Source organism: Rhinoderma darwinii, chromosome 7, assembly GCF_050947455.1.
Source record: "Rhinoderma darwinii isolate aRhiDar2 chromosome 7, aRhiDar2.hap1, whole genome shotgun sequence".
NCBI classification, from domain to species: domain Eukaryota; kingdom Metazoa; phylum Chordata; class Amphibia; order Anura; family Rhinodermatidae; genus Rhinoderma; species Rhinoderma darwinii.
This window is the reverse complement of record NC_134693.1, coordinates 88,267,515-88,293,331: the sequence shown is the minus strand read 5'-3', so window position 1 is coordinate 88,293,331 and position 25,817 is coordinate 88,267,515. Positions and strand designations below refer to the sequence as shown.

Here is a 25,817-nt window from a genome sequence, read left to right as displayed (position 1 = left end):
CCTAATAGGGGAGGCTCGTCTCAAACTGGTGAAAAAATCCTTTTACTCCCCTTTCCCAGAGCACGGACACACTTAGGTTAAGAAATGAAGAAAATAATGATAAAAGGGGGGACTGTGAAGGATGGAGTGGACAGAAGTTAATGTTTATAATAATTTTCTTTCTTTAATAAAATATAGACTATAGAGTTGTGTACATAATTGTGATGAAGCAATAGTAATAGGATTAGATAAGTATACGTGGCAAGATGGCCCCTGAACAGGGACTACGCACTAATAAAATAACAAGTCACTTCCTGGTATGAACAAACTATGAACTATGAAGACATATCTAAAGGACCAGATAAGGGTGAACCTATCCAAGGATGACACAAAGTAACAAGAGGCTTACAGTGATACGTGCTTTTATAAAAGTGTGATAACATGTACCCACCCCCAGGAGAAAGGGGATATAGAACAAATGTGTGTAATAAATAAATCAGTGACGCCTGATGCTGAGTGAGGAGCTTTGTACCAGACTCTGTGTGGTGTGATTCCTTTCGTACGAACTCAGCGTATTATCCCTGCCGGTTGAGACTGATTAGTACCCGAACACCGCGAGGGGGGGGCACGAGGTGGGTTCGGGAGCCGCAAAAATAATGTGCCTGGGGACACAAGATTTTCTAAAACCATAAAATAATGTAATTTATTTTATGATTTTAGAAATGCTAATATTCCCAGGCACTAAATTGTTTAAACTGTATACTCACCAGTCACCTCTGTCCTGTGGCTTCGTTCTTCTCCTCTGCATTGTTCAGCTTCGGTGTGTCTGCTGCACTCTGCTCCCTTGCTCCAGGCAGACTGCTGCGCAGGCAGCGTCGTTGCAGGGGCGCGTGGCTGGCAACAGGGAGGGTCCGGGGCAGGGCAGGACATTTCTCAGACCGCCGGGACGGCGGGACAGCGGTGAAAAACCGGGACTGTCCTGCCGGATCCGGGACAGTTGGGAGGTATGCATATATAGATAACATAAACACAAAACGTGTATACAGCTGCAAGAACGCCTTTGACTGCAAATTTATAAAGCACACATAAATTTGTTCTTGCACTCCTGGTGAATTTTATTTATCGTGGTCTCCATTTGGAAAGTACACTTGGTAAAAGGTAGGGTAGGTCATCCTCTTACCGAGCACCTTGTTGCCAAACTTTATGCTCCGTTCCTGAGCCACCGTGATGTCATGTGACCGCAATGTGACTGCCTGATTCCTACAGCGTCTGCTGTGTGGACCGGAAGTCCCTTTCACTATTCATTCCTATGAGACTAACATTGAGCATCTCATAGAAATGAATAGTAAAAGAGACTTTCGGTCCACACAGCAGACACTGTAGGAATCAGACAGTCACATTGCAGTAACGTGACATTATGGCCAGGATCGGAAGAGATAGTACGGCAGCAAAGCACCCAGTAATATGACCTACGCTAACTTTTACCAGGTGTACTTTCCAAACAAAGGTCATGATAAAAAAAATTTGCTGGAATGTTCCTTTAACATTATGGCCATTGCAGTAATAGCCCATGAAGACCACAAGGTTTGTTCTACTGGATGGACATCATTCATGTTCCAAGACTTGTCAATCAATTCCCTATACAGCTCAAATAACATTTTTGAAATTGTTAAAAAAAACAAAACATTATATATATATATATATATATATATATATATATATATATATATATATATATATATATATATATATATATATGTATATATATACCCAGTTTTATTGTGACAACAATTTACATTCCAACTTCAGACACAGCAATATAGCTTAAGGTAAGCAGAAAAAAAAGAAAGAGATGGAAAGATATCCTGATAAGTGTGCTTACTGGCAGTCCGCGTGTGTGGGTCTGTAGTAATAGACGGGAACATGAGACTCATATTTAGCTTTAGCTGCATCATTGCCATGCCTGTCAAGGAACTAAAATTTCAAGTCAAGAAGTTAGTTAATGTAAATGCTTAAACGTGAGTAAGTAAATATGGCTAAAGAAAATTGTTATGTAAGAGAGCAGGGTGATCTTCAGATATAGCAGGCCCAAATTTTTCACTTAGAGGGGTTGTCCCAATATTAAATGTTGTTGCAATATAGCTCAGCATTAAAAACAAATTTAGTTTTGTAATTTACCTTATGTTACAAAAATGCTAAGGTTGTGAGATATTCCCTTTACTTCATTATAGTGGAGCCCCCTGTGGTATCCAATCTCCTAATGAGCTGAATGAGGGAGGACGAACATGCTCAGTTCCACTGTCCTACTGCCACTAGCTAATAGAAAATGCTTTCTCCTATGCTTGTCAGTAGAAAGAAGAAGGTTTTATTCAGAAACACACCTTGAAGCGTGGATGTGTGTAATGGGGGTACCAGCCTCCTGCACCCTCATGACATGATAGGGGTCGCAGCCCCCTCGCCTCCCGCGGAAGTTATAAAGGTTCCGGTCCCCACCATCTCCACGAGCCTTAGGTGTCCATTTGTGTTCTCAGCCCCTTCTGGGCCTCGTGTTTTCCCCCGTTTGTGTGACGTCAGGCCGCTTGCAGCAAAGGTTAGACATATGTCTTAGAAACAATGTGTAGAAACCGTAAAGTTAACAATGACCACTGGGGGGCAGTGGAACACAGCAGGAGTGAGAAAACAGACAGGCCATTAGGACAGAGAAAAAGGAGGAACCAAAGAACGGATGGAGAGAGAGGGAAGGGGAAATTGGCGGACCCCAGGAAGAGGAAAGGGAGGGGAGGGGACTTAGGGAGAGAGAAGATGCAGAGCTGAGTGGGGACAAGAAAGTGACCAGGCTGCCACCATTTGTAGGAGAAGGATCCTTGGCTCAACGTTCCTGGAGGAGGACTAGCTGGACATTCACTACAGCTCAGCGGTGTCAGGAGACACAAGGGATAAAAAAGACGTCATCTGCATCAACAGAGGAGCAGAAAGCAGAGGTAAGGGTGGTATGCCGCGTGGTAGTGAGTAGCTCTCTCTCTGACCCGCAGAGGCGCACGCGGTAATATATCTGCCGGACTCACGCCGTAGCCAAAGGGCGAGGGGCATAGCTTCCACCTATGGGGATTCCGCAGTGTGAGTGGTAGCACCACAGTGATCCGCGGAGACGGCCCATTTCCTTCTTGAGACCCGCCGGGCCGGGTCAGTGAGCGCCAGGCGCAGCCACCCAAGAGCGGGTAGGACTCCCACGAGGGCGAGTGCCTCAGCTACTGAGACACTTGATTTGAATACTGTATTGTAGTTATTTGGCCTGTTTGAAATTGTGATTTTCAGTAAACAGTTGATTTGAAAAGAACTGAGTAGTGTTGTGGTGTCCACGTTTAGTCTTACCTAACATGGAGACTCAAACAGTGAGAAACACACAGGAGAGACAGCAGTTTTCTTAGACGAAGAGCGCCTGCATGCAGCGCTGCATACATTCAGCGTTGAGCGCTCCCCTTCCTGCTCATCCTCTCACTGTGTGTAAGCTGTAGGCTCTTCCTCTTCTTATGTAGTACTGGGATCTCCCTCTAAAAACACATGTAAAGCTTCTCCTAGAGAGGAGGCAAAAACTGTAAAAAGAATGATCTGCCTATACAATCTATGACAGGGAAGGGGAGGAGATGCAGCAGACAGGACACGCCTCCTGAGCTGCCAACCTGAAGAAAATCTAGCAGAGTAATTGGAGTAATTGGGAGATCTCTGGATCCATGTAAGATACAGGGCTGGTACTAGCTTTGTTATATATAGATTGTAGTGCACTATAGCATGTCTGATTTTCTTCTTTTTTTTTTCATTAATTCTGGGACAACCCTTTTAACTCTGGAGTGTTATTTGTGCAGCCCCATAATTCTCTGAGGAAAGGTAATGATGTACTGTAGGTTTACCTGCACTCCTGTGTAAAACTACCTAACACGTCAGGACATCACAATTTAGCAGTAACTCGGCTTCACTTCATGTGACCAACTCAGCTCTTCTATGTCTATACATTTACATTTTTTAACTTGGCAACAACTCTAATATGCCAGCAAATAACACAATAAAAAAACTATAAATGTGGACACTACCTTTCCATACATAGAAATTTCTCAGTTTTCATAAATTATAAGTGATCAAAATACATTCGGAAACAAATTACACAATGGATCCAATTATTTTCAACAAAATGTTATTGTGCACCAAATTTACTCAAAAGGCATTCATTGTTTGCGATGTATAGCAAAATATTGAGTGCAATGATTTCCTCCCCAATCACCCAAAAAAAATCTGTTTTTCTAAACATTTTAAGCTTTTCAGAATAAGCTGTTGTTATATATGTGTACATGTAACACTATTTCTTGCCATTATATGACTTTTATATGGCAGTATTGAGCTGTTTTTCCCTCTGCAGGCTCTATCTCTAATTCTCAATTTTCGCTGATCTTTGGCCGGAGCCTAGCGGCTATCAAGTCTTCTATGGCACATACAGAAGAGGATCATGCACTCCTATCTCTATCGTTCACATATACTGCATATAGAAGCTGCAGCAGCATGGAGGACATTATACGGCAGTAATGAGCAGTGTAGGTGAGACTACAGCACTGGGGTGAGATAAAAACACTTTACAGGAAGCTGCAGCACCTCAGAGTATCTTTCTCACTCTGCTCCCCCTTTCCTCCTCATAGACTTCTATGAGCACTGACTTCAATGTAGTAAGATGACAGGGATCATAACTGATGACCAGTGGCGTAAGTATAGGAGTCATAATGGTCAAAGTTGCGACTGGGCCCCACAGACAGGCCCCACGGTCTTCAGGACTCAGTAGAGTCGCTAGCACCCAGCCAGATATTTATGCGGATGCAGTTAAAATTTATGAACGAGCAGGGAGGCATAGGCCTTCAAAACACCAAGAATATGCACAGGATGTCAGCATCCCGAGCCACTAACAGCACAAGCTAGAAGAGGCTTTTGCCACGATTTAGCCACTCTGCTTGTCGTGAGATCAAGGTTAGGTGAGTATTATTACGTATTTAGTTATTCAATTTTAGTACGTTTTAATATTTTTGTGGGAACAGAGTATTGTTTTCTGTATGGGGGCACAAAGAGGGTAATTATTACTAGTTGAGGCAGAAAGGGGGAAATAATACTTTCTAGGGGGCACAAAGGTGAGCATTTTTATTGTGTAGGGTGAAAAAAGGAGTTATTGTTACTGTGTTTGGGCAGAATTGGGGCTTTATTATTGTTAAGCAGGCTTTATAATGTTGTTGGGGTCACAAATATGGGCATTAGTAATATGTGGGGCCACTAAGAGGAGCACTATTACTCTGTGGGGCCTAAAGAGATCAGGAGTTTGTGTAGGTGGAGAATAGGTGGGGAGTGTGCTGGAAAAACAAGGAGCCAAAATTGTCTGGGCAGCAAACACTGCAGAGATGAGTTGCAGCTGGAAGAAGTCTTTACGGCGGTCAGGACGAGATAGATAAGACTCAAAAAGTAAGCAACTGCAATCTGAGAAGACGTAAACCATGAGTCATTGTATTTAACTCTAAGATCTGCAGGGTACCTGTGTAGAACTGGTATCTACCACTTTATGGTCACTGTATAGTGGTAATATTAGTTTTGCATAGTGTTTCTTAGACAGTAACAGTATGGTTGTGTCATTCAGGGACGTTAGTGGTGAATTTGTGGTGGTATTATTTCTCTCTTGTTTAGTGTTATTGGATAAAGCTTGTGCCCTTGATCTTTTAAGACTCTAGCAATGCCCCTGCCTTCAGGGCAGCACACATAAGGTCCTGATGCTGGCTAGCATCACAACGTTGTGTGTGGCAGCACACACAATGTCTTGGTGCTAAGCAGAATCAGAACATTGTATTCAGCGATGCACGGAAGAGAAAAGAAGAGAAGCTGGGAGCTATAAGTAAACAGAGGGGTCTGGTCTGGGGGGGGGGTCTATTTTTTTGGGGACTGATTTATTTTGGGTTGTGGAGTCCGATCTGGGGTTTGAAATCTATTTGGGGCCTGCTCTGGGTGTCTGAATTAATTTTATGGTCTGATGCCTTCTATGCCCCCCATCCTGTATTTTCTACTTATGTGGCTAATAGTGTGTGTGTCAGGGGCAAACATACAGCCTGTGCACCCGGTTCAGCTGCACAAGGGCCCAAGGGGGTGCCATCCCTGATAGCGAGCAGTAGCAGCAGTGGCGTAGCTATATGGGTCGCAGCGGTCGCAATTGCGACTGGGCCCCGAAGCCAGGGGGCCCGCCTCCCCCCCGCACCACATCAATAAAAAGTTACTATAGTAACTGGGGCCGCGGGCCCCTGTTACTATAGTAACTGACAGTACTTACCCGCCTGGTTCCAGAGCGCAGCGGAGGTGCTGACGTCACAACGCTTTGCTACGCGCACAACATCCCGACCCTGGAAAGAGTCAGGACAGGACCTCCGCTGTGGCTGAAGAGGAGAGTAAGATTAATATCCCTGTCTGCTGAAGCTGCTGAAGTCCGACTCCCGGGACCCCGCCAATCAGCTGTTTTGAAGGGCCCGCAGCGCTCGCACGAGAGCTGCTTCCCCTTATTCAGGTCACTTACACACACTGTGAATCCGTGTCGGCGACACACAGTGTGAGCAAGTGAGGGAAATGAAGGGGAAGCAGCTCTCGTCTGAGTGCTGCGGCCCCTTCAAAATAGATGATTGTGGGGTCCCGGGAGTCAGACCCGACCCATCAGCTATTGATGGCCTATACTGAGGATAGGCCATCAATGTTTAGGGACTGGACAATCTCTTTAAGCCTACAATGTTGCAGGCTTAGGGGGCCTATGAGACAGGATCACAGATAGTGTGATGCTGTCTGCTGGGCCCTGTATCTAAGCCAATCACATGGTAGGCAGGGATACAAGGCCCATGTGTGAACCTGTCTGATGGGCCCTGTATATAAGCCTACCACATGGTAGGCTTATATACAGGGCCCCAGCAGACAGTAATCTTATACTGTATAAGATTACTGTCTGCTGGGGCCCTGTATCTAAGCAACTTACATAACCACATGGAAAGCTTAGATACAGGGCCCATATGTGATACTGTCTGTTGGACCCTGTATCTAAGCCTACCTTGTAGTTGGCTTAGATACAGGGTCCAACAGACAGTATCACACATGGGCCCTGTATCTAAGCCTACCACATGTGTTACTAATAGTTTTTTTTGTGTTTGTGTTTTTTTACAGGTTCGGTCGTTGGACTACGTCGGATTTGGGGGCTACTTCGATGACGGCTTTTATTATTATCAATAAAATGGTTAATGAGGTATGTGTGTGGGTTTTTTTTATTTCAATAAAATATTTTTTCTATGTCTGTGTTTTTTTTAAACTTTATAACTACCGCCTTAGTAATGGCCGCCAGCTGATTGCCAGCATCCATTACTAAGGCGGGGGCTTAATGTTAGACAGTGCAGAGGCTAACACTAACCCCCATTATTACCCTGGTACCCACAACCACCAGGGGTGACGGGAAGAGCCGGGTGCGATCCAGTACTTGACCATCTGTAGTGATGGTCGGATACTGGGACGGCTGCGGGCTGGTATTATCAGGCTGGGAAAGGCCAGAAACAGCGTCGTCGTCGTCGTCCCCCCCCCCCCCCAGGTAATGCTAGCCTGCTGCTGCTTTATTGTTTCTGGCTAGTTATGAAAAACATACGTCATTTGAATATTTTTTTTTATAAATAATTGGAAAGAACGATGTGGGGTCCCCCCCCAATTTTCATAGCCAGCCAGATACTACATAGCAGCAGGCAGCATTACCAGGGTGGGAAGGGCCACTGTTTTTGGCCTTCCCCCAGCCTAATACTACCAGCCTGTCGGGTACTGGTTCGACCCGGCTCTTCCCAGTACCCTGGTGGTGGTGGGTACCGGGGTAATAATGGGGGTTAGTGTTAGCCTCTGCACGGGCATAACATTAAGCCCCGCCTTAGTAATGGATGTTGTCAATCAGCCAGCAGCTATTACTAAGGTGGTAATAATAAAGTTTAAAAAAAATACAAGGACATAGAAAAAATATTTTATTGAAATAAAAAATAACACACAACCCTCATTAACCATTTTATTGAGAATAAAACAAAACGCTGTCATTGAAGTAGTCCTCGAATCCGACATAGTCCAACGACCGAACCTGTAAAAAAACACAAACACACAAAAATAATTAGTAACACAATTAGAAGCAAAACAATTATTATTCTTACCTTTCCTGGGTCCAGCGCTGGAGCCGCAATGTCAGCGAGCTGGGCCCTATATTTAATCCTATCATGTGTGATACTGTCTGCTGAGTCACTGTATCTAATCCAATCCATAGTTTATAGGGTCGTAGTGCTATAGATATGCTGTCTACACACACATACACACACACACACACACACACATATATACACACACACACACACATTTTCTTGGGGGGGGGTATATATGTATTGGGGCTATTTCCCAATACATTTTAAGACTTTAGTGACGACCCTGGCTGCTAGTGCTGCATTGTTGGGTCACTTAGGAGACCCAGCGATGAAACTGAAAGCTGTGGGCTGTCCGCCATGAGAAGTTTGCGGGGGGGACGGACAATAAGATCTTTTTCATCGGGGCCCATGAGTCTTTAGCTACGCCCCTGAGTAGCAGACAAGAGCCAGTACTGCTAAGCTGGGAACCACAGATAGGGAGAATTGGGGACAGAGCGTAACTAGCAAGGAGTTGTGCCCTAGACCTGCTACCACCTCTAGCAAAGAGGTCTGTCAGAAAGCAGGTAAGTATAACAATGTGATTAAGTGAGGTTTGTAATGATTGATGTGTAAGAGCGACTACAAAATGCACTTTGTTTAAGCAGTGTGTGTGTTGTGTGTGCCTAATATGTGAGTGATGTGTGTGCGGCATGCTTCTAATAAGGGAGCGGAGTGTTGCATGCTTTAATGTGTGAGTGGTGTGTGCTGCATGCATCTAATGTGCGAGCGGCATATGTGCTGCATGTGTCTAATGTGTGAGTGGTGTGTGCTGCATGTGTCTAATACGTAAGCAGTTTGTGTGCTGCATGTGTCTAATATGTGAGCGGCTTGTGTGCTACATGTGTCTAATATGTGAGCGGCTTGTGTGCTGCATGTGTCTAATATATGAGCGGTATGTGCTGCATGTGTCTAATATGTGAGAGGTGTGTGCCGCATGTGTCTAATATGTGAATTGTGTGCTGTATGTGTCTATTAGGTGAGTGTTGTGTGCTGCATGTGTCTAATACGTGACTTGCGTGCTGCATGTATCGAATAGGTGAGTGCTGCATGTGTCGAATATGTGAGCGGTATGTGCTGCATGTGTCTATTATTCGAGTGGTGTGTGCTGCATGTGTCTACTATGTGAACGTTGTATGATATATGTGTCTAATATGTGAGCTGCGTGTATGCTGCATGTGTCTAATATGTGAGTGAGTGTAAATGCAATGTGTTTCTAAATATGAATAGTGTGCATGCATCATCTTTTCCTGTGTCTAATATGGGATTTATTACAGTATATCTTTGTGTAGCTTTGTCGTTATTGAAATGAAAGGGCCCCAGATAACTTCTTGCACAGGGGCCATTTGCTGTCAGTGTCTGCCTCTGGTTTGTGGTACCATTGTCCCACTATTCTCTGATCATTCTTTAAGTAATGCAGGGAGTTTTCACCGAAGTTGTGTTTTTTATAACTCGGGGAGGAAAATCGGGGATAGGGGATGCAAAAGTTTGGTATGGGGCCCAGGACTTTCTATTTACGCCCCTGCTGACTATGTACATTTTTCACAATGGTCCTATAAAAAGTGATGACAATGGGTGCAATTTTTTTTTTTTCTGTTGACTATAATGGGGTAAAAAAAGAAATCAGAATATTGAAAATCACAATTAATGGCTTGTCTCAAAGATATAGAGGACATATAGTTATAATATAGGTAGGTTCAACGCATTGGAACCCCTCTATTAGCCAGAGCAGAGAGCTGCTAACAAAGGGTTATTTGATTGGCTGCATGTAATACTACATTCACCCATACCTACCAACTTTCAAGCATCGCAAAGAGGCACAACCGTTGCAGCACATGTTTTTCCTTTTAAGCCATACCTCTAATCCCGCCCAATCCCCGCCCGTACACACCTGGTTCAGCCCACACAGTATCATGCTTCCATAGTGCCTCCCACACAGTATAATGCAAAATAACTGCCCCCACACAGTATTGCCCTATAGCTGCCGCCATACAGTATAATGCCCCCATAGCTGGTCCCATACAGTATAATACCCCCATAGCTGCCCCCATACAGTATAATGCCCCCTTAGCTGCCCCTAGTGCCAGTGCTTACGTTAATAGTGCTACAGTGCCCATTTAGATAGTGCCACACACAATGCCTGTAATGGCTGCAATCGTGGACCGCCGCCGTTCCTTACCTCGTGACGGCTGCGAGCGCAGACTCCTGCCATCCTGCCAGAGTCTCCCCCCTCGGAGACGCCAGCACACGTGGCCGTCCTGCTCTGCTCTGAACCCAAGGATGGGCGTGCGTGCTCGATCCCGGCCTTGAAGGTCCAGCGCACATGTGAAATCTTCCCTGACCAATCACCTGATCACCCTGGACTATAAAACGGCCTCTGCCTTTCCACTCCTTGCCTGCGCATTGTTGTTGTCTACTCATGTTCGTATTGCAAACGTTCCCTTAGTTGTTTCCTGCTCCCAGTGTTCTCGTATCCTGCTTCCTGTATCCTGTTGCTGTGTTTGTTTCTGAGCCTAAGCCTTTAGTTGGAGTCAAGTGTGTCATCTGCCGCATCTGGAGTCATCTACCACGTCTGGTCTGGAGTAATCTGCCACGTCTGGTCTGGAGTCATCTGCCACGTCTAGCTCCATCCGCGCCAAAGCCTCTGCTGTGCCTCGTGACTGTCTGGACTCTTGCAAGTACTCTTTTGCTAAAGACTTTGCATAGACTTTGTATAGACTGTTGTTTGGCCAGCTACCACTCCGCTACGGTGGGTCGGCCTTATTTCCTTCCTGCTGGCAAGGCTCTTGGAATGTGAGGGCCCGGAATTCTTGGATCGATCATTGTTTCTAGAGACTTTTCGTAGGGTGTTCCCTCTGCAGCTGCCACTGTGCTAACCCTCAAGCAAGGGGAGTTGACGGTAGGAGAGTATACCATCTCCTTCTGTACACTGGCTGTGGAGCTGGTGTGGAACAATGAGGCTTTGTTGGAGACCTTTTGGCAAGCACTCTCCACACATATCAAGAACAAACTAGCAGCTCGCAATCTTCCTTCTAACCTGGATGCCCATATCCTGTTGGCGACCCGGGTCAACATGAGGATCCAGGAACTTGCTCAGGAGGGAGAGACGATCCTATAGACTGGCACCTTCATTCCAGAGACCCCTCCATCTGAAGAGCCAATGCACGTAGAAAGAGTCAAATTGTCCGAGCAGGAGAAACAGCGCAGACGCTCTTCTGGTCTGTCTCTGTATTGTGGCCTCAAATGCCATTTTGTGTGTCAATGTCCACAAAAGCCAGGAAACTCCAGCACCTAGGGTTGGTTGGAAAGACAACCCTAAGTAGAACAACGCCAAATGCCAAATCCTCTCCCAAATTATCCATTCTAGTAACCATTATCTCTGAAGGGAGATCACACACCACCCCTGCCTATCTGAATTCCCAGCAGGATCTAGTGGATCATCTCCATCTGCCCACGGTTCCTCTGGAGAGACCCCTGGCTATTGCCTCTGTGAATGGACTACCATTGGCCTATACCATTTCGTCCATCACTGAACCGCAGACACTACAAGTTGGAGTCCTCCACTCCGAACAGATTTCCTTTGTCGTCTTGCCTAAAGCTGGGCTTGCCTTGGCTTTGTCTACATGCTTCAGTTCTCGATTGGAGTTCCGGAGAAGTCCTCCAATGGGGATTCAAGTGTCTTCACCACTGCCTGCCACAGGTTCATCCTGTTTTGCCTCCAGTGCCTCAGTCGCTCTCTGATCTACCCACACTTTCTGCCAGTTTTGCGGACGTCTTTAGCAAGAAGGTGGCAGAGACTCTCCCTCCTCATCGCACCTACTATTGTCTTATTGAATTGCTCCCTGACATCTCACCTCCTTGTGGTCAAGTCTATATTTCTTCCCTGCCGGAAACCCTGGCCATGTCAGCTTACATTAAGGAGAACCTTGAGAGAGGCTTCATCTGGAAGTCCTCTTTCGTAAAGAAGAAAAATGGATCTCTTCGTCCATGTATCGACTACCGATGTTTGAACCAAATCACGGTCAAAAACAAGTACCCCTTGCCTCTCATCTCAGAGCTCTTCGACGGAAATTGCGATGCCAAGGTGCTCACAAAGTTGGATCTATGCGGGGCTTATAACTTGATCCGTATCCACAAAGGGGAAGTACGAAATCGGCATTCAACACCCGACACGGTCACTACTGTCACGATCCGTGGGTATGTGGTCCCTGTAATAGTCCAGACAGTAGCAGCATGCAGTCTGAAGTGGATCTGGCATTGGTTCAGAAATCCCCTACAGGTCCTCTCTGTCATATCGAGGAGGTAGTCGCAGGGAGAATTGTGGGTCGGCACTGGTACTGACAGTAGTTGTAGCAGGAGGGACACCAGGAGCAAGAGAAACAGGTGCCGTGATGACTGCAGCTTGAGCATCCAGTCGATGTGCATTGGCGTTCACCGTCTGGAGGAGTTGGTCCTGTCGTGACCGAAGGTCTCACATGTCTGCCTACATGACTTGTGACGTCGTCATGGTCTTGGGTTGAGCAGTGGGGTCCATGGCCTGAGTGTACTGTCATGAACCATAGTTATATGGGCCCACTAAGCCGCACCGCTGTAGCACCTGGCCAAACACCAGTCTATACAAAGTCCTATTACAAGAGTACCTGTAATAGTCCAGACAGTAGCAGAGGCTAGGCACAAATGAAACTTGAAGGTAGATGACGCCACACGTGGCAGAGGATATTAGGCACGGCAGATGACACCAGACGTGGTATATGACAGCAGGTGTGACAGGTGGCACAACACAGCACGGGATACAAGACACAGGTAGCAGGGCACGGGAAGACTGGGAACATGATAACACTTTGGGACCATTGGTTAAGACTAATATGGGAATACACAACAACGCTCAGACAAGGAGTGAAAGGGCAGAGCCCCTTTTATAGTCCAGGGTGATTAGTGCTGATTTGCATTATTTTTCATGTGTACGCACTGGCCCTTTAGGGGCGGGAATGAGTGTGCGCACCCTACGGGAAACTGCAGAGCAGAGCGGAAGTGAGTAAGTGCTGGCGCCTCCTATGAAGGAGATGCCGGCCAGCACTGGGGACTCTGCGGCCGCGGCCGTCGAGGGGTGATTGGGCATGACTGGCCACGTCCGCGGATGTTACAACTACGAATATCTCGTGATGCACATTGGATTGTGTAATGCTCCAGCTGTGTTCCAGGAATTCGTAAATTACATCTTCCGGGATCTGCTGTATGTCTGTGTGGTGGGCTATTTGAATGACATCCTGATCTACTCACCATATGTTAGGAAACGCCTCTTCTCTTAAGGTTACCATCAATACTGTTCTGGCTTCTGGTCATTTCTGTTTTTTTTCCATGAGCCTATCTCTTTTCTCCATCTTTCTGCCTATCAGATTTGGTTTAGTATTTATACCGGTCCTTCTCACTCAGTCTTTGCTTGTGATTCTCCTATCTTCTAGTGTTCTGACCAAGCTCCTGACATTTCCTGCACTGCTGACTTCTAGACCTCGAGAATACTGACCTTGGCTTGTCTCTCGTTTACCCTCTGCTTACCGATTCTGATTATCTGCTCCCGACTGGTTTTGACCTTTGCTTTGCCTAATTACCCCTTGCTATAGTTTTGGACTTTCTGTTTGCCCTCTGGCTGCCTGGTTTCCAGCTCAGGTTTGCCTTCATAGCACCCCAAATCCAACACAGTACCCTGCTAAAATAACCTGGATTCTAAGCAGCAAAGACCATCCCACCTTGCGGTCGGCTCTGGTGAACACCTTAGAGTAGCCTTAGACTCGAGCAGAGCGGTTACAGATTTGAGGTTGCGGTTTTACGTGCACGCTCTCTCCTGGCAGACTCCAGAAGCCTTTGGAAACTCGCTCAAACTTGCATTTCCATAACACACGATTTGATGACACATCGGAAGCATGTTCGCCAAGTCCTTTTGCGGTTAAGCGGGAATCACCTATATGCTAAACTCGAAAGGTACTAATTGCCCTTCCTGGGCTACAATGTCTTCGATCATGGACTCAAGATGGATACAGAGAAGGTGAAGTCCGTCTTAGAGTGGCCGCAGAGTCTTCGGTCTATACAACGATTTTTGGGGTTTGCAAACTTTTGCCTGCAATTTAACCAAAACTTCTCATATCTGACTGCTCCAATCTGTGCTCTCACTAAAAAGGGGATGAACGCCAAGGTTTGGCCTCCGGATGCAGAGTGATCATTTACCAGCCCCAAGAGCCCTTTTACCTCAGCCTCAGTTTTGATCATCCTGACACATCTCAACAGTTCTATCTGGAGGTAGATGAGTCTTCCGTTGGTGCTGGAGCACTTCTGTGTCAAAAAAACTCCAAAGGCAACATGGTGGTGTAAAGGATCTGCCAGGCACAGCAGGGTTAACGCCCATAGGTAATCAGTCGGCACCTGAGTCTATGTGTGTGAGACTGACTCCAGCTTCCACCACTCAGGCTGGCAGGCTTAGGAGTGGGAGAGCCTATCGCAGCCTGGCCAGACTCAGCTAGCTCCCGCCCTCTGTCTATTTATACCTGCCTTTCCTGTTCCTCCAGTGCTTGTGATTCTTCTCGTGTGGTTTCCTGTCCCAGCTACAGCTCCTGACTATTTGATCCTGCTCCATACTGACCCTGGCTTACTGACTACTCTTCTGCTCTGCGTTTGGTACCTCGTACACTCCTGGTTTGACTCGGCTCGTTCACCTCTCGTGTTGCTCACGGTGTTGCCATGGGCAACTGTCCCATTTCCCTTAGCTTTGTGTACCCTTGTCTGTTTCGTGCACTTACTGAGCGTAGGGACCGCCGCCCAGTTGTACCCCGTCGCCTAGGGCGGGTCGTTGCAAGTAGGCAGGGACAGAGTGGCGGGTAGATTAGGGCTCACTTGTCCGTTTCCCTACCCCTATCATTACATAGTCACAAGCCCGTTACCTAGTCTACCCTGGTCCCTGTGTCTACTATGGACCCCCTTTAGACCCTGGCCCAGCAAATGCAGGGTCTCTCCCTACAGGTCCAGGCCCTGGCTCAGAGGGTCAACCAGCCTGACACTACCATGGTAGTGCCGCTCACCTCACCCCTTGAACCCCACCTCAAGTTGCCTGATCGGTTCTCAGGGGACCGGAGGACTTTTCTCTCCTTTCGGGAGAGTTGTAGGCTTTACTTTCGCTTAAAGCCTCACTCCTCAGGTTCTGAGAGCCAGCGGGTGGGTATAATTATGTCACGACTCCAGGAAGGGCCCCAAGAGTGGGCCTTCTCCTTGGCTCCTGACGCCCCTGAACTTTCCTCCGTTGATCATTTCTTTTATGCTCTCGGACTCATTTATGACGAGACTGACAGGACTGCCTTTGCCGAGAGTCAGCTGGTGACCTTACGTCAGGGTAAGAGACCTGTTGAGGAGTATTGTTCTGACTTTAGGAAGTGGTGCGTAGCTTCTCGGTGGAATGACCCTGCCTTAAGGTGCCAGTTTAGGTTGGGTCTGTCGAACGCCCTGAAGGACCTGCTAGTTAGCTATCCCTCTTCTGACTCCCTAGACCAGGTTATGGCTTTAGCGGTACGACTTGACCGACGTCTCAGGGAACGACAACTTGAACGGTTTTGTGTTTTCTCCTCTGACTCCCCCATGATGCCTCCCGAGGTTCCGTTGCTTCGTTCTTCCACGGAAGACTCGGAGGTACCTATGCAACTCGGGGCCTCCGTGTCCCCCCGACAATGTAGAGAGTTCCGCAGGAAGAATGGTCTCTGCTTCTATTGTGGGGATGACAAGCATCAAGTGAACACCTGTCCTAGGCGTAAGAATAAGCAGCCGGAAAACTTCCGCGCCTAAGTGATCATCGGGGAGGTCACTTGGGCGCACAGGTATTTCCCGTAAATATGAAACGTAATAAAATCTTGCTTCCCTTTCAGGTCTCTTTTGGTGGTAGGTCTGCTACCGGCAGTGCCTTCGTGGATTCAGGGTCTTCTACTAATATCATGTCTGTGGAATTTGCTATGTCTCTAGCTATGCCTTTGATTGATTTGCCTAAACCTGTTCCGGTAGTGGGTATCGACTCCACTCCTCTTGCTAATGGTTTTTTTACACAGCATACCCCTGTTTTTGAACCCCTTGTTGGCTCCATGCATTTGGAGCAGTGCTCTGTACTGTTGATGCAGGGATTATCGTCCGATTTGGTTTTAGGCCTTCCCCGGTGCTGGTTCAGCCCAACCAAATTGAGCCATTTATCGTGGAAGTTGACGCATCTGAGGTGGGAGTGGGGGCTGTCTTGTCCCAGGGTACCAGGTCCCTCACCCATCTCCGTCCCTGTGCCTACTTCTCCAGGAAGTTTTCGCCCACTGAGAGTAACTATGATATTGGCAACCGCAAACTCTTAGCCATTAAATGGGCATTTGAAGAGTGGCGCCACTTCCTGGAGGGGGCTAGGCACCAGGTAACGGTCCTTACCGACCACAAGAATCTGGTTTTCCTAGAATCTGCCTGGAGGCTAAACCCGAGACAAGCTCGATGGGCGCTATTTTTTACCAGATTCAACTTTTTGGTTACCTATAGGGCTGGGTCTAAAAATATTAAGGCCGATGCACTGTCGCGTAGCTTCATGGCCAGCCCCCCTTTGGAGGAAGATCCTGCTTGTATTCTGCCTCCTGGTATAATCATTTCTTCTATTGATTCTGATTTAGCCTCAGAAATCGCGGCTGTTCAAGGTTCAGCTCCCGGGAACCTTCCTGAGGACAAGCTGTTTGTTCCCCTGCAATTCCGGCTAAGGGTACTTAGGGAAAACCATGACTCCGCACTATCTGGTCATCCAGGCGTCCTGGGTACCAAACACCTCATTGCCAGAAACTATTGGTGGCCTGGGTTGCCTAAAGACGTTAAGGCCTACGTCGCCGCTTGTGAGGTTTGTGCTAGGTCCAAGACTCCCAGGTCCCGACCAGCGGGCTTACTACGTTCTTTGCCCATTCCCCAGAGACCTTGGACCCATATCTCCATGGATTTTATCACCGATTTGCCTCCATCTCAAGGCAAGTCGGTGGTGTGGGTTGTAGTAGACCGCTTCAGTCAGATGTGCCACTTTGCGCCCCTCAAGAAACTACCCAATGCCAAGACGTTAGCTACCTTGTTTGTCATCCTGCGTCTCCATGGGGTCCCTGTCAATATTGTTTCGGACAGAGGGGTACAATTTGTTTCATTGTTTTGGAGAGCCTTCTGTAAAAAGTTGGAGATTGATCTGTCCTTCTCCTCTGCCTTCCATCCTGAAACTAATGGCCAAACTGAGAAGACTAATCAATCTCTAGAACAATATTTAAGGTGTTTTATCTCTGACTGTCAATATGATTAGGTCTCATTCATTCCCCTCGCCGAATTTTCCCTCAATAACCGGGTCAGTAACTCGTCAGGGGTCAGTTGTACCCCGTCGCCTAGGGCGGGTCGTTGCAAGTAGGCAGGGACAGAGTGGCGGGTAGATTAGGGCTCACTTATCCGTTTCCCTACCCCTATCATTACAGGTGGCTTGTGGCTTCTTTTACAAATTATTCTCTTCTGCAGAGCGCAACTACTCCATCAGGGATCGGGAGATGCTGGCCGTCAAGCTTGCCTTAGAGGAGTGGAGACACCTGCTGGAGGGCGCTGCTCATCCTATCATCATTTATATTGATCACAAGAACCTCACGTACCTACAGTCTGGACAACGATTAAATCTTCGCCAAGCCAGATGGTCGCTGTTGTTTGCCCGATTCCAATTCTTGCTTTACGTCCATCCTGCAGACAAGAATGTGAAGGCTGATACCCTGTCTCGATCATTTGAAACTAATGACTCTTAGGAAACTATCATAGATCCTTCTAGGATTATTGTCGCTAACCCCCTGCAAATTAGAGACATTCCTCCCGGAAAGACTTTTATTTGTCTTGCAGACCGGACGGGAATTCTTCGCTCGGGACACAGCTCCAAAATGGCTGTGTAAGGGGAGTACTGTAGCGGTTGCAGACCACCACCGTTCCTCATATTGCGACAGCCGCGACCGCAAACCTCCGGCATCCTGCCAGCGTCTCCCTACTCGGAGACGCCAGCACACCCGGCCGTCCCGCTCTGCTCTGAACCCTAGGGTGCGTGCGCTCTTCCCGGCCTTAAAGGGCCAGCGCACATGTGAAATCTTCTCTAACCAATCCCCAGATAACGCTGAAATATAACAAGGGCTCTGCCCTTCCACTCCTTACCTGAGCGTTGTTGCCTACCCATGTTCATATTGCAAACGGTCCCTTAGTTGTTTCCTCAACTTAGGTGTTACCGTATCCTGCTTCCTGTATCCTGTTGCTGTGTTTGTTTATGTGTTTGAGTCTAAGCATTTAGTTGGAGTCGAGTCTGTCATCTGCCATGTCTTGTATCATCTACCACGTCTTGTATGATCTGCCATGTCTGGAGTTATCTGCCACGTCTGGTATCATCTGCCACGTCTAGCTCCATCCGTGCCAAAGCCTCTGCTGCTCCTCGTGTCTGTCTGGACTCTTGCAGGTACTCTTTTGCCAAAGACTTTGCATAGACTTTGTATAGACTGTTGTTTGGCCAGCTGCCACTCCGCTACGGCGGGGCGGCCTAGTGGGTCCACATACACCAGGATCATGACAATGCCCATGTAGAAAGCGCCACAGTGTCGCCCGTAAATAGTGATCATGTAGATAGTGCCACATCCCCTGTAGATAGAGCTACCCCCCTGTAGCCAATGGGACTCCCTCTAAGGGCAAAATCCCCAGCCAGAGCATCAACAACGCTGTGGCCAGGGATTCCGCATATATGGACAGCGACGTCAGGGATTTCCTTTAGGAGCGGAATCCTGGCCAGAGCGTCGGCAATGCTCTGGCAGGGGATTCCACTCCTGGAGGAGCCACTAAAGTCACTGTTCATATATGGATAGTGACGTCAAGGGCTTCCTTGGGCTCAGCGCTTAAAGTAGTTCTGTGCCTGGGGAGTCCTCTGTACTAATGCTGAAGCAGGGAGCTGACGGTTCCTTGCTTCAGCATTGGGTTCATCTGTATCTGCATCCTGAGGACGTAGATACAGTTGACACTAGGAGTCTGGGACGTACCACTGGCCACCCGGGACAGCGGGACACAGCCCAAAATCCAGGACGGTTGTAAGTTATGCATTCACCCTACAACACTTTAGACAAATTGTATAGCACAGATCAACTTCCCCTGCCAAAAGTAGCAAACTGTTGCTATATGTGATATGACAGGCGCAGTTTACAATAGAAGTAATGCAACACTTACAAATATCAGAGCAAACAATGCATGTAGATATACATGATATTTTTTGCATTACTTATGTGTATTACCTGACACAATGCCCGCACTGCATTGAGTTGCTGCAGCGGTCACATGTTTCAGTGTCGACACCTCATCGCAGCAGCAGGAAATAAATTCCAGTGGGCGACCAGGCAGCGATGAAACTGGAGCAGGTGGGGGGATTGGTGAGGTGAAGGAATTTTTTTATTTTTGTCCAGCATTGTAAGCTGTTAAAAATTAGTTATATTTGCTGGAAAACCCTTCAAAAGCTATTCATTTGCTACCTTAATGCAAAATTAAGAAACTCTTTAAAGAGGCTCTGTCACCAGATTTTGCAACCCCTATCTGCTATTGCAGCAGATAGGCGCTGCAATTTAGATTACAGTAACGTTTTTATTTTTAAAAAACGAGCATTTTTGGCCAAGTTATGGCCATTTTTGTATTTATGCAAATGAGGCTTGCAAAAGTACAACTGGGCGTGTTGAAAAGTAAAAGTACAACTGGGCGTGTATTATGTGCGTACATCGGGGCGTGTTTACTACTTTTACTAGCTGGGCGTTCTGATGAGAAGTATCATCCACTTCTCTTCAGAACGCATGTCACATGGACATCATAGAGGGCCAGAACGAAGAGCCGCTAAAGCTCTGAAAGACTTGAGGTGTCCATGCATTACATGGATGGTCATTCAAATAATTAAAATCCGCATTTAACATGGCACAAAAAGTCCATATGTGTAGATTTACCCTAACAGTTTGAAACCTGAACGTTCATGTATTTAATTCTCTTTGCTGTCAGCTATCTCCTGAAATGTATTTTTTCGGTGTACGGTCAGATTTATAGTGCTTTTTGCATTTAAATGGCCTTTATTATAATAATGGCATTACCTTGTGATAAATGATCTATATTATATTGCATCCAAGGTCTCAAGTAGCATGGTAGAAGATAAAAATGTAATCTACTTTAAATATCCCGATCTATAATGATTCAAGTAAGGAAGAATTTTTGACGTAATACTGTATAAAGGAGGAAAAGGCTCCATTACCTGAATTTGGTCCTCTTCCCATTTGGCCATGGTCAAAGACTTCACCTTACTGATTTCGGAGAGGTTTCGGTGTATACCACAACAGGTCACACACACAAAGACGCCCAAAGTATAGGAGGCCCATTGGGGGTCTTAAATAAAAAATGCAAGATGGTTAGTGAAGGTTGTATTTGTGGATTCTACACTCAAATCAAAGTGGCCCCACATACAGAAATAAAGAGCTAAATACTGACACAAAATATATACTGTACTTCTATAGTATTGTCATTATCATGTCAGTACTGTTGTTTTACTGTTTTCTCATCCAAAATTTTGCCCATATTGCAGATACAAATAATGATCCATAATACTAATTCCATATGCTGTAAAATACAGATCCACAATATACTGTAGGTCTGTTTTTTTCAGTTTCTTATGTGGGGAGAATACAGCATTCTTGCAGATGCATTTTGAAAAATACAGAATAAATATAGAAATATGGATGTGTGAATAGCTCTATAGAATAACACTGACTTTGTATTGGGGACATATTCTATAAGGAACAAAAACAGATTCTGAATACACAAGTGTGAATTAGTCGTGATGCAAATGCCCAGCACTTATTGACCACATGCCTTTCAACTCTGGTTTAATGGTGGCTTATTCAGATCTCTGTAAAACTGCTCTCAACTGTATATTTAAACCTATAGTAAAACCTCAATCCAACAAACAAAAAATTACGTGACGGGATCAGATCCTGTTTTTGGCATTAAATATACAGCTCTCAGACGAAGCTGTAGTACGAAAATGGGAACAAGTTTTAAAGGGGGTTGGCCAGGAAAAAAATATTTTCTAAAAAGCGTCCCCCAGCCTTGGTTTGCTCTCAATCGTCGCTGCTGCTCTTTCTGTTTGTTTACATCCCTTGCTTCTGGTCCTGGCTGTTTCATGTCTTGTAATCCACCATACCCATGATCCCTTGATGCATCTGAGGAGACAGCTTACATTTCCCCACCTCTTCCTCCACAGCATCTCAGCTATTTGCATACTGCCACGCCCCTCCATGTTCACAGGGTCATTCCCTGCTTTAATTACAGGCACCTAGCTCCCTGCACACTGTCACAAACACCCAGCAATAATCACACAGGGTGGATGGGGGTTATATACAGGGATGATGGGGGTTATATACAGGAATGATGGCGGTTATATACAGGGATGATGGAGGTTATATACAGGGATGTTGGTGGTAATACACAGGGATGTTAGGGTTATACACACGGATGATGGGGTTATAAACAGGGATGATGATGTAATACACAGGGATGATGGGGAGGTTATACACAGGGGTGATATATAACTCCATAAGCCCTGTATACAACCTGTATGTAACCCCCTTTATCCCTGTGTATTACACCCAACATCCTATACAGAGATGAAGGCGGTTATACACAGCGATGATGGGGGATTATATACATCGTTGATTGGGTAATACACAGGGATGATGGGGGTTATACACAGGGATTATGGGAGTAATATAAAGGGAGGGTGAACCCATCATTCCTGTATATAACCTCATCGTCCCAGTATTTATATAACCCCTGTAATAACAGTATATGCCATGGGGGGGGGTGTCGCGGGGGGTAGGGGGGCCTCGAGCGGTGCTGGGCTATGGGCGATGAGAGGAGACGGGCAGGCAGTGCGGTAACTCTGAGAGAGAGGAGGAGGGGGTGTACTAGCAGAAACGACATTCCCTGTCTTTGCTCAGCCAGCACTTCCAGCAGACCCACGGTGTGTCATCAACTTTTTTTTTCCTTGCAGATTCGTTCCAGCTGAGCAGCTGACTAGGGGGAAGGGGTTAACTAGACACAGGTGGTATAAATTAGTCAGCAGAACTCATTTTGAACTTGCTCTTTCTGAGCTTGGTGGTTTAAGTGGCTTGTGATCTAAGTGGAGTTCTAAAACCGGAGTTGAAAAGAGGAGTTGAAGCCCCAGTAAGTACTCTTCTTTTCTTTTACTTTGATAATTGTTCACTGTTTTGTTGTAACTTGGATAATGGATAGCAAGATTGGAGGTTTTCTTCAGTGCACAGTTTGCCATATGTATACACGACTGGAGCCGGAGTTCCAGGGTGAATATCTCTGTGGCAGATGTGAGCATGTTGTTCCCCTGGAAGCTCGCATTAGAGATCTGGAGGAGCAGAATGCAACACTGATGAGGATAGACAATCTTGAGCTGAGCTTGCTGCTCACAGAGCATGCAGTTAGTGGGTTAGAACTGGAGGGTGAAGACATGGGTAAGCAGAATCAGGTAAGTAGCTGGGTTAATGTAGTTAGGGGCAGTAGAAAGGGGTCAAAGAAAAGGAAGGCCGATCCGGTTTCTGACATTCCAAGCAAAATTGCCAAGTTGGGTGATGATGCGAGGGTGTCAGTCTCAGAAATGGCAGCCCTAGTGGATACTGATCTCCCTAACAGCCGGGAGAACAGCCCAGCTAGTAGTCGGCGGGATGGTAATGCAGGTAAGCCAAGACAATTGATAGTTGTAGGGGATTCTATAATCAGGAAGACGGATAGAATAATTTGTCGCCAAGACCGCCTCAACCGAATGGTTTGCGGTCTCCCTGGTGCCAGGGTTCGGCATGTGGTGGAACGGGTGGACAAATTGCTGGGAGGGGCTGGTGATGATCCAGCTGTTGTGGTCCATGTCGGTACCAACGACAGAATAAATGGTAGGTGGAGGAGCCTTAAGAATAATTTTAAAGAACTAGGCTACAAGCTGAAGGGAAGGACCTCCAAGGTTGTATTCTCAGGAATACTGCCTGTGCCATGCGCCTCACAGGAAAGACAGCGGGAGCTCAGGGAGTTAAATGCATGGCTTAAGTCTTGGTGTAGAGGAGAAGGCTTTGGGTTCCTAGAGCACTGGGCTGACTTTTCATTGGGGTACAAACTGTATTCTGCAGATGATTTGCACCTAAATGGAAGGGGGTCCGCTGTGCTGGGGGAGAGAATTCTAGCTGGGGTGGCGGAGTGTTTAAACTAGGGCTGAGGAGGGAGGCCAATGTAGAAAATAAAGGGGTAGTTAGGTTAGAGAGGGGTCAGACTTTATTGGTGGGGGGAGAAACAGACGGTGGGGAGAGGACTAGGCAACAAGATAAGGAGATCCTTTCGTTATAATAAAACAACAGTGAAAATAAAAAAGCCCAAATGTCAAATAATCACATTTCTGGTACTGAAAGTGAAACATTTAAAGGCAAGTTAAAGTGTATGTTCACAAATGCCAGAAGTCTAGCAAGCAAAATGGGGGAGCTGGAGGCCTTGATACTGGAAGAAAATATAGATATAGTTGGTGTTGCTGAAACATGGCTGGACTCTTCACATGATTGGGCTGTAAATATACAGGGTTTTACACTGTTTCGGAAAGACAGGGTGAATAGGAAAGGTGGTGGTGTATGTCTGTATGTGAGAAGCGATATGAAGGTGAGTGTGAATAAGACATTAGAGGGTGAAGATTGTGAGGAGGTTGAAACCTTGTGGGTGGAATTACAAAGGGAGGTAAACACTGAAAATATTACTTTTGTTGTAATCTATAGACCCCCCAATATAACTGAAGAGATAGAAGGTCAAATATATAAACAGATGGAGCGGGCTGCACAGGCGGGTACTGTTGTGATAATGGGAGATTTTAATTACCGGAATATTAATTGGTGTCATGGATCGGCTTCAACTGCAATGGGGAGACATTTCCTCAACCTGTTGCAGGAAAATTTTATGGGCCAGTTAGTGGAAGACCCGACTAGACGTGAAGCTCTGTTGGATCTGGTCATTTCTAATGATGCAGAGCTTGTTGGGAATGTCAATGTTCGTGAAAACCTCGGTAACAGTGATCATAATATAGTTATATTTTACCTATACTGTAAAAAACAAACACAGGCTGGGAGGGCAAAAACACTTAATTTTAAGAAGGCCAATTTCCCCAGGATGAATGCTGCAATTCAGGATATAGACTGGGAAGAACTAATGTTAAATAATGGGACAAATGATAAATGGGAGATTTTTAAATCTACTTTGGGTAATTATAGTGCAAAATTTATTCCTACAGGTAACAAGTATAAACGACTAAAAGTAAATCCCACATGGCTTACACCTTCTGTAAAAAGGGCAATACGTGACAAAAAAAGGGCATTTAAAAAATACAAATCTGAGGGTACAGCCTTTGTAAAATATAAAGAGCTTAATAAAATCTGTAAAAAGATAATAAAATCAGCAAAAATACAAAATGAAAGGCAGGTGGCCAAGGATAGTAAAACAAATCCTAAAAAATTCTTCAAGTCCTGAACAAACTCGGGTAGCGTATTCGCCTCCTTAGGGGGAGAAATAGAATTAACAGAAAAACATGACGTACAACATTCATTACCCCATTTGGTTAGCTCCCCAGTATTCCAGTCAAACGTAGGATTATGCAACTGCAACCAGGGAAGACCTAGAACCAAATCGTACGATAATCCCTGCATCAACGGTACAGAGCATTGCTCCAAATGCATGGAGCCAACAAGGAGTTCAAAAACAGGGGTATGCTGTGTAAAATAACCATAGGCATAGCAAGGGACATAGCAAATTCCACAGACATGAAATTAGTAGAGGACCCTGAATCCACGAAGGCACTGCCGGTAGCAGACCTACCACCAAAAGAGACCTGAAAGGGAAGCAAGATCTTAGTACGTTTCATATTTACGGGAAATACCTGTGCGCCCAAGTGACCTCCCCGATGATCACTTAGGCGCGGAAGTTCTCTGGCTGCAATCTTACGCTTAGGACAGTTGTTCACTTGATGCTTGTCGTCCCCACAGTAGAAGCAGAGACCATTCTTCCTGCGGAATTCTCTACGTTGTTGGGGGGACACGGAGGCCCCGAGTTGCATAGGTATCTCTGAATCTTTCGGGGAGGAACGAAGCAACGGAGCCTCGGGAGGCATCATGGGGGAGTCGGAGGAGAAAACACATAAACGTTCACGTTGTCGTTCCCTGAGACGTCGGTCAAGTCGTATCGCTAAAGCCATAACCTGGTCTAGGGAGTCAGAAGAGGGATAGCTAACTAGCAGGTCTTTCAGGGCATTCGACAGACCCAACCTAAACTGGCACCTTAAGGCAGGGTCATTCCACCGAGAAGCTACGCACCACTTCCTAAAGTCAGAGCAATACTCCTCAACAGGTCTCTTACCCTGACTTAAGGTCACCAGCTGACTCTCGGCAAAGGCAGTCCTGTCAGTCTCGTCATAAATAAGTCCGAGAGCAGAAAAGAAACAATCAT

General features: G+C 46.3%; 1 protein-coding gene across 2 annotated transcripts in view; it reads right to left on the bottom strand.

Moving 5' to 3' along the window:
- The window catches only part of LOC142658005 (arf-GAP with dual PH domain-containing protein 1-like), a 162,207-nt gene extending 141,548 nt beyond the window's left edge, over window positions 1-20,659 (bottom strand). The window contains exons 1-2 of one of the 2 annotated variants that reach the window (XM_075833643.1): window positions 20,539-20,659; window positions 1,862-1,953 (exon numbers count right to left, since the gene is read on the bottom strand). In XM_075833643.1, coding sequence (XP_075689758.1) covers window positions 1,862-1,953; window positions 20,539-20,568 — 122 coding nt within the window. In that variant the 5' untranslated portion in view covers window positions 20,569-20,659. Of the gene's footprint in view, window positions 1-746; window positions 825-1,861; window positions 1,954-20,538 lie in introns of those variants that run through there. The other variant, XM_075833644.1, reaches the window with a different exon arrangement.
- Between the last annotated feature and the right edge of the window lie 5,158 nt (window positions 20,660-25,817).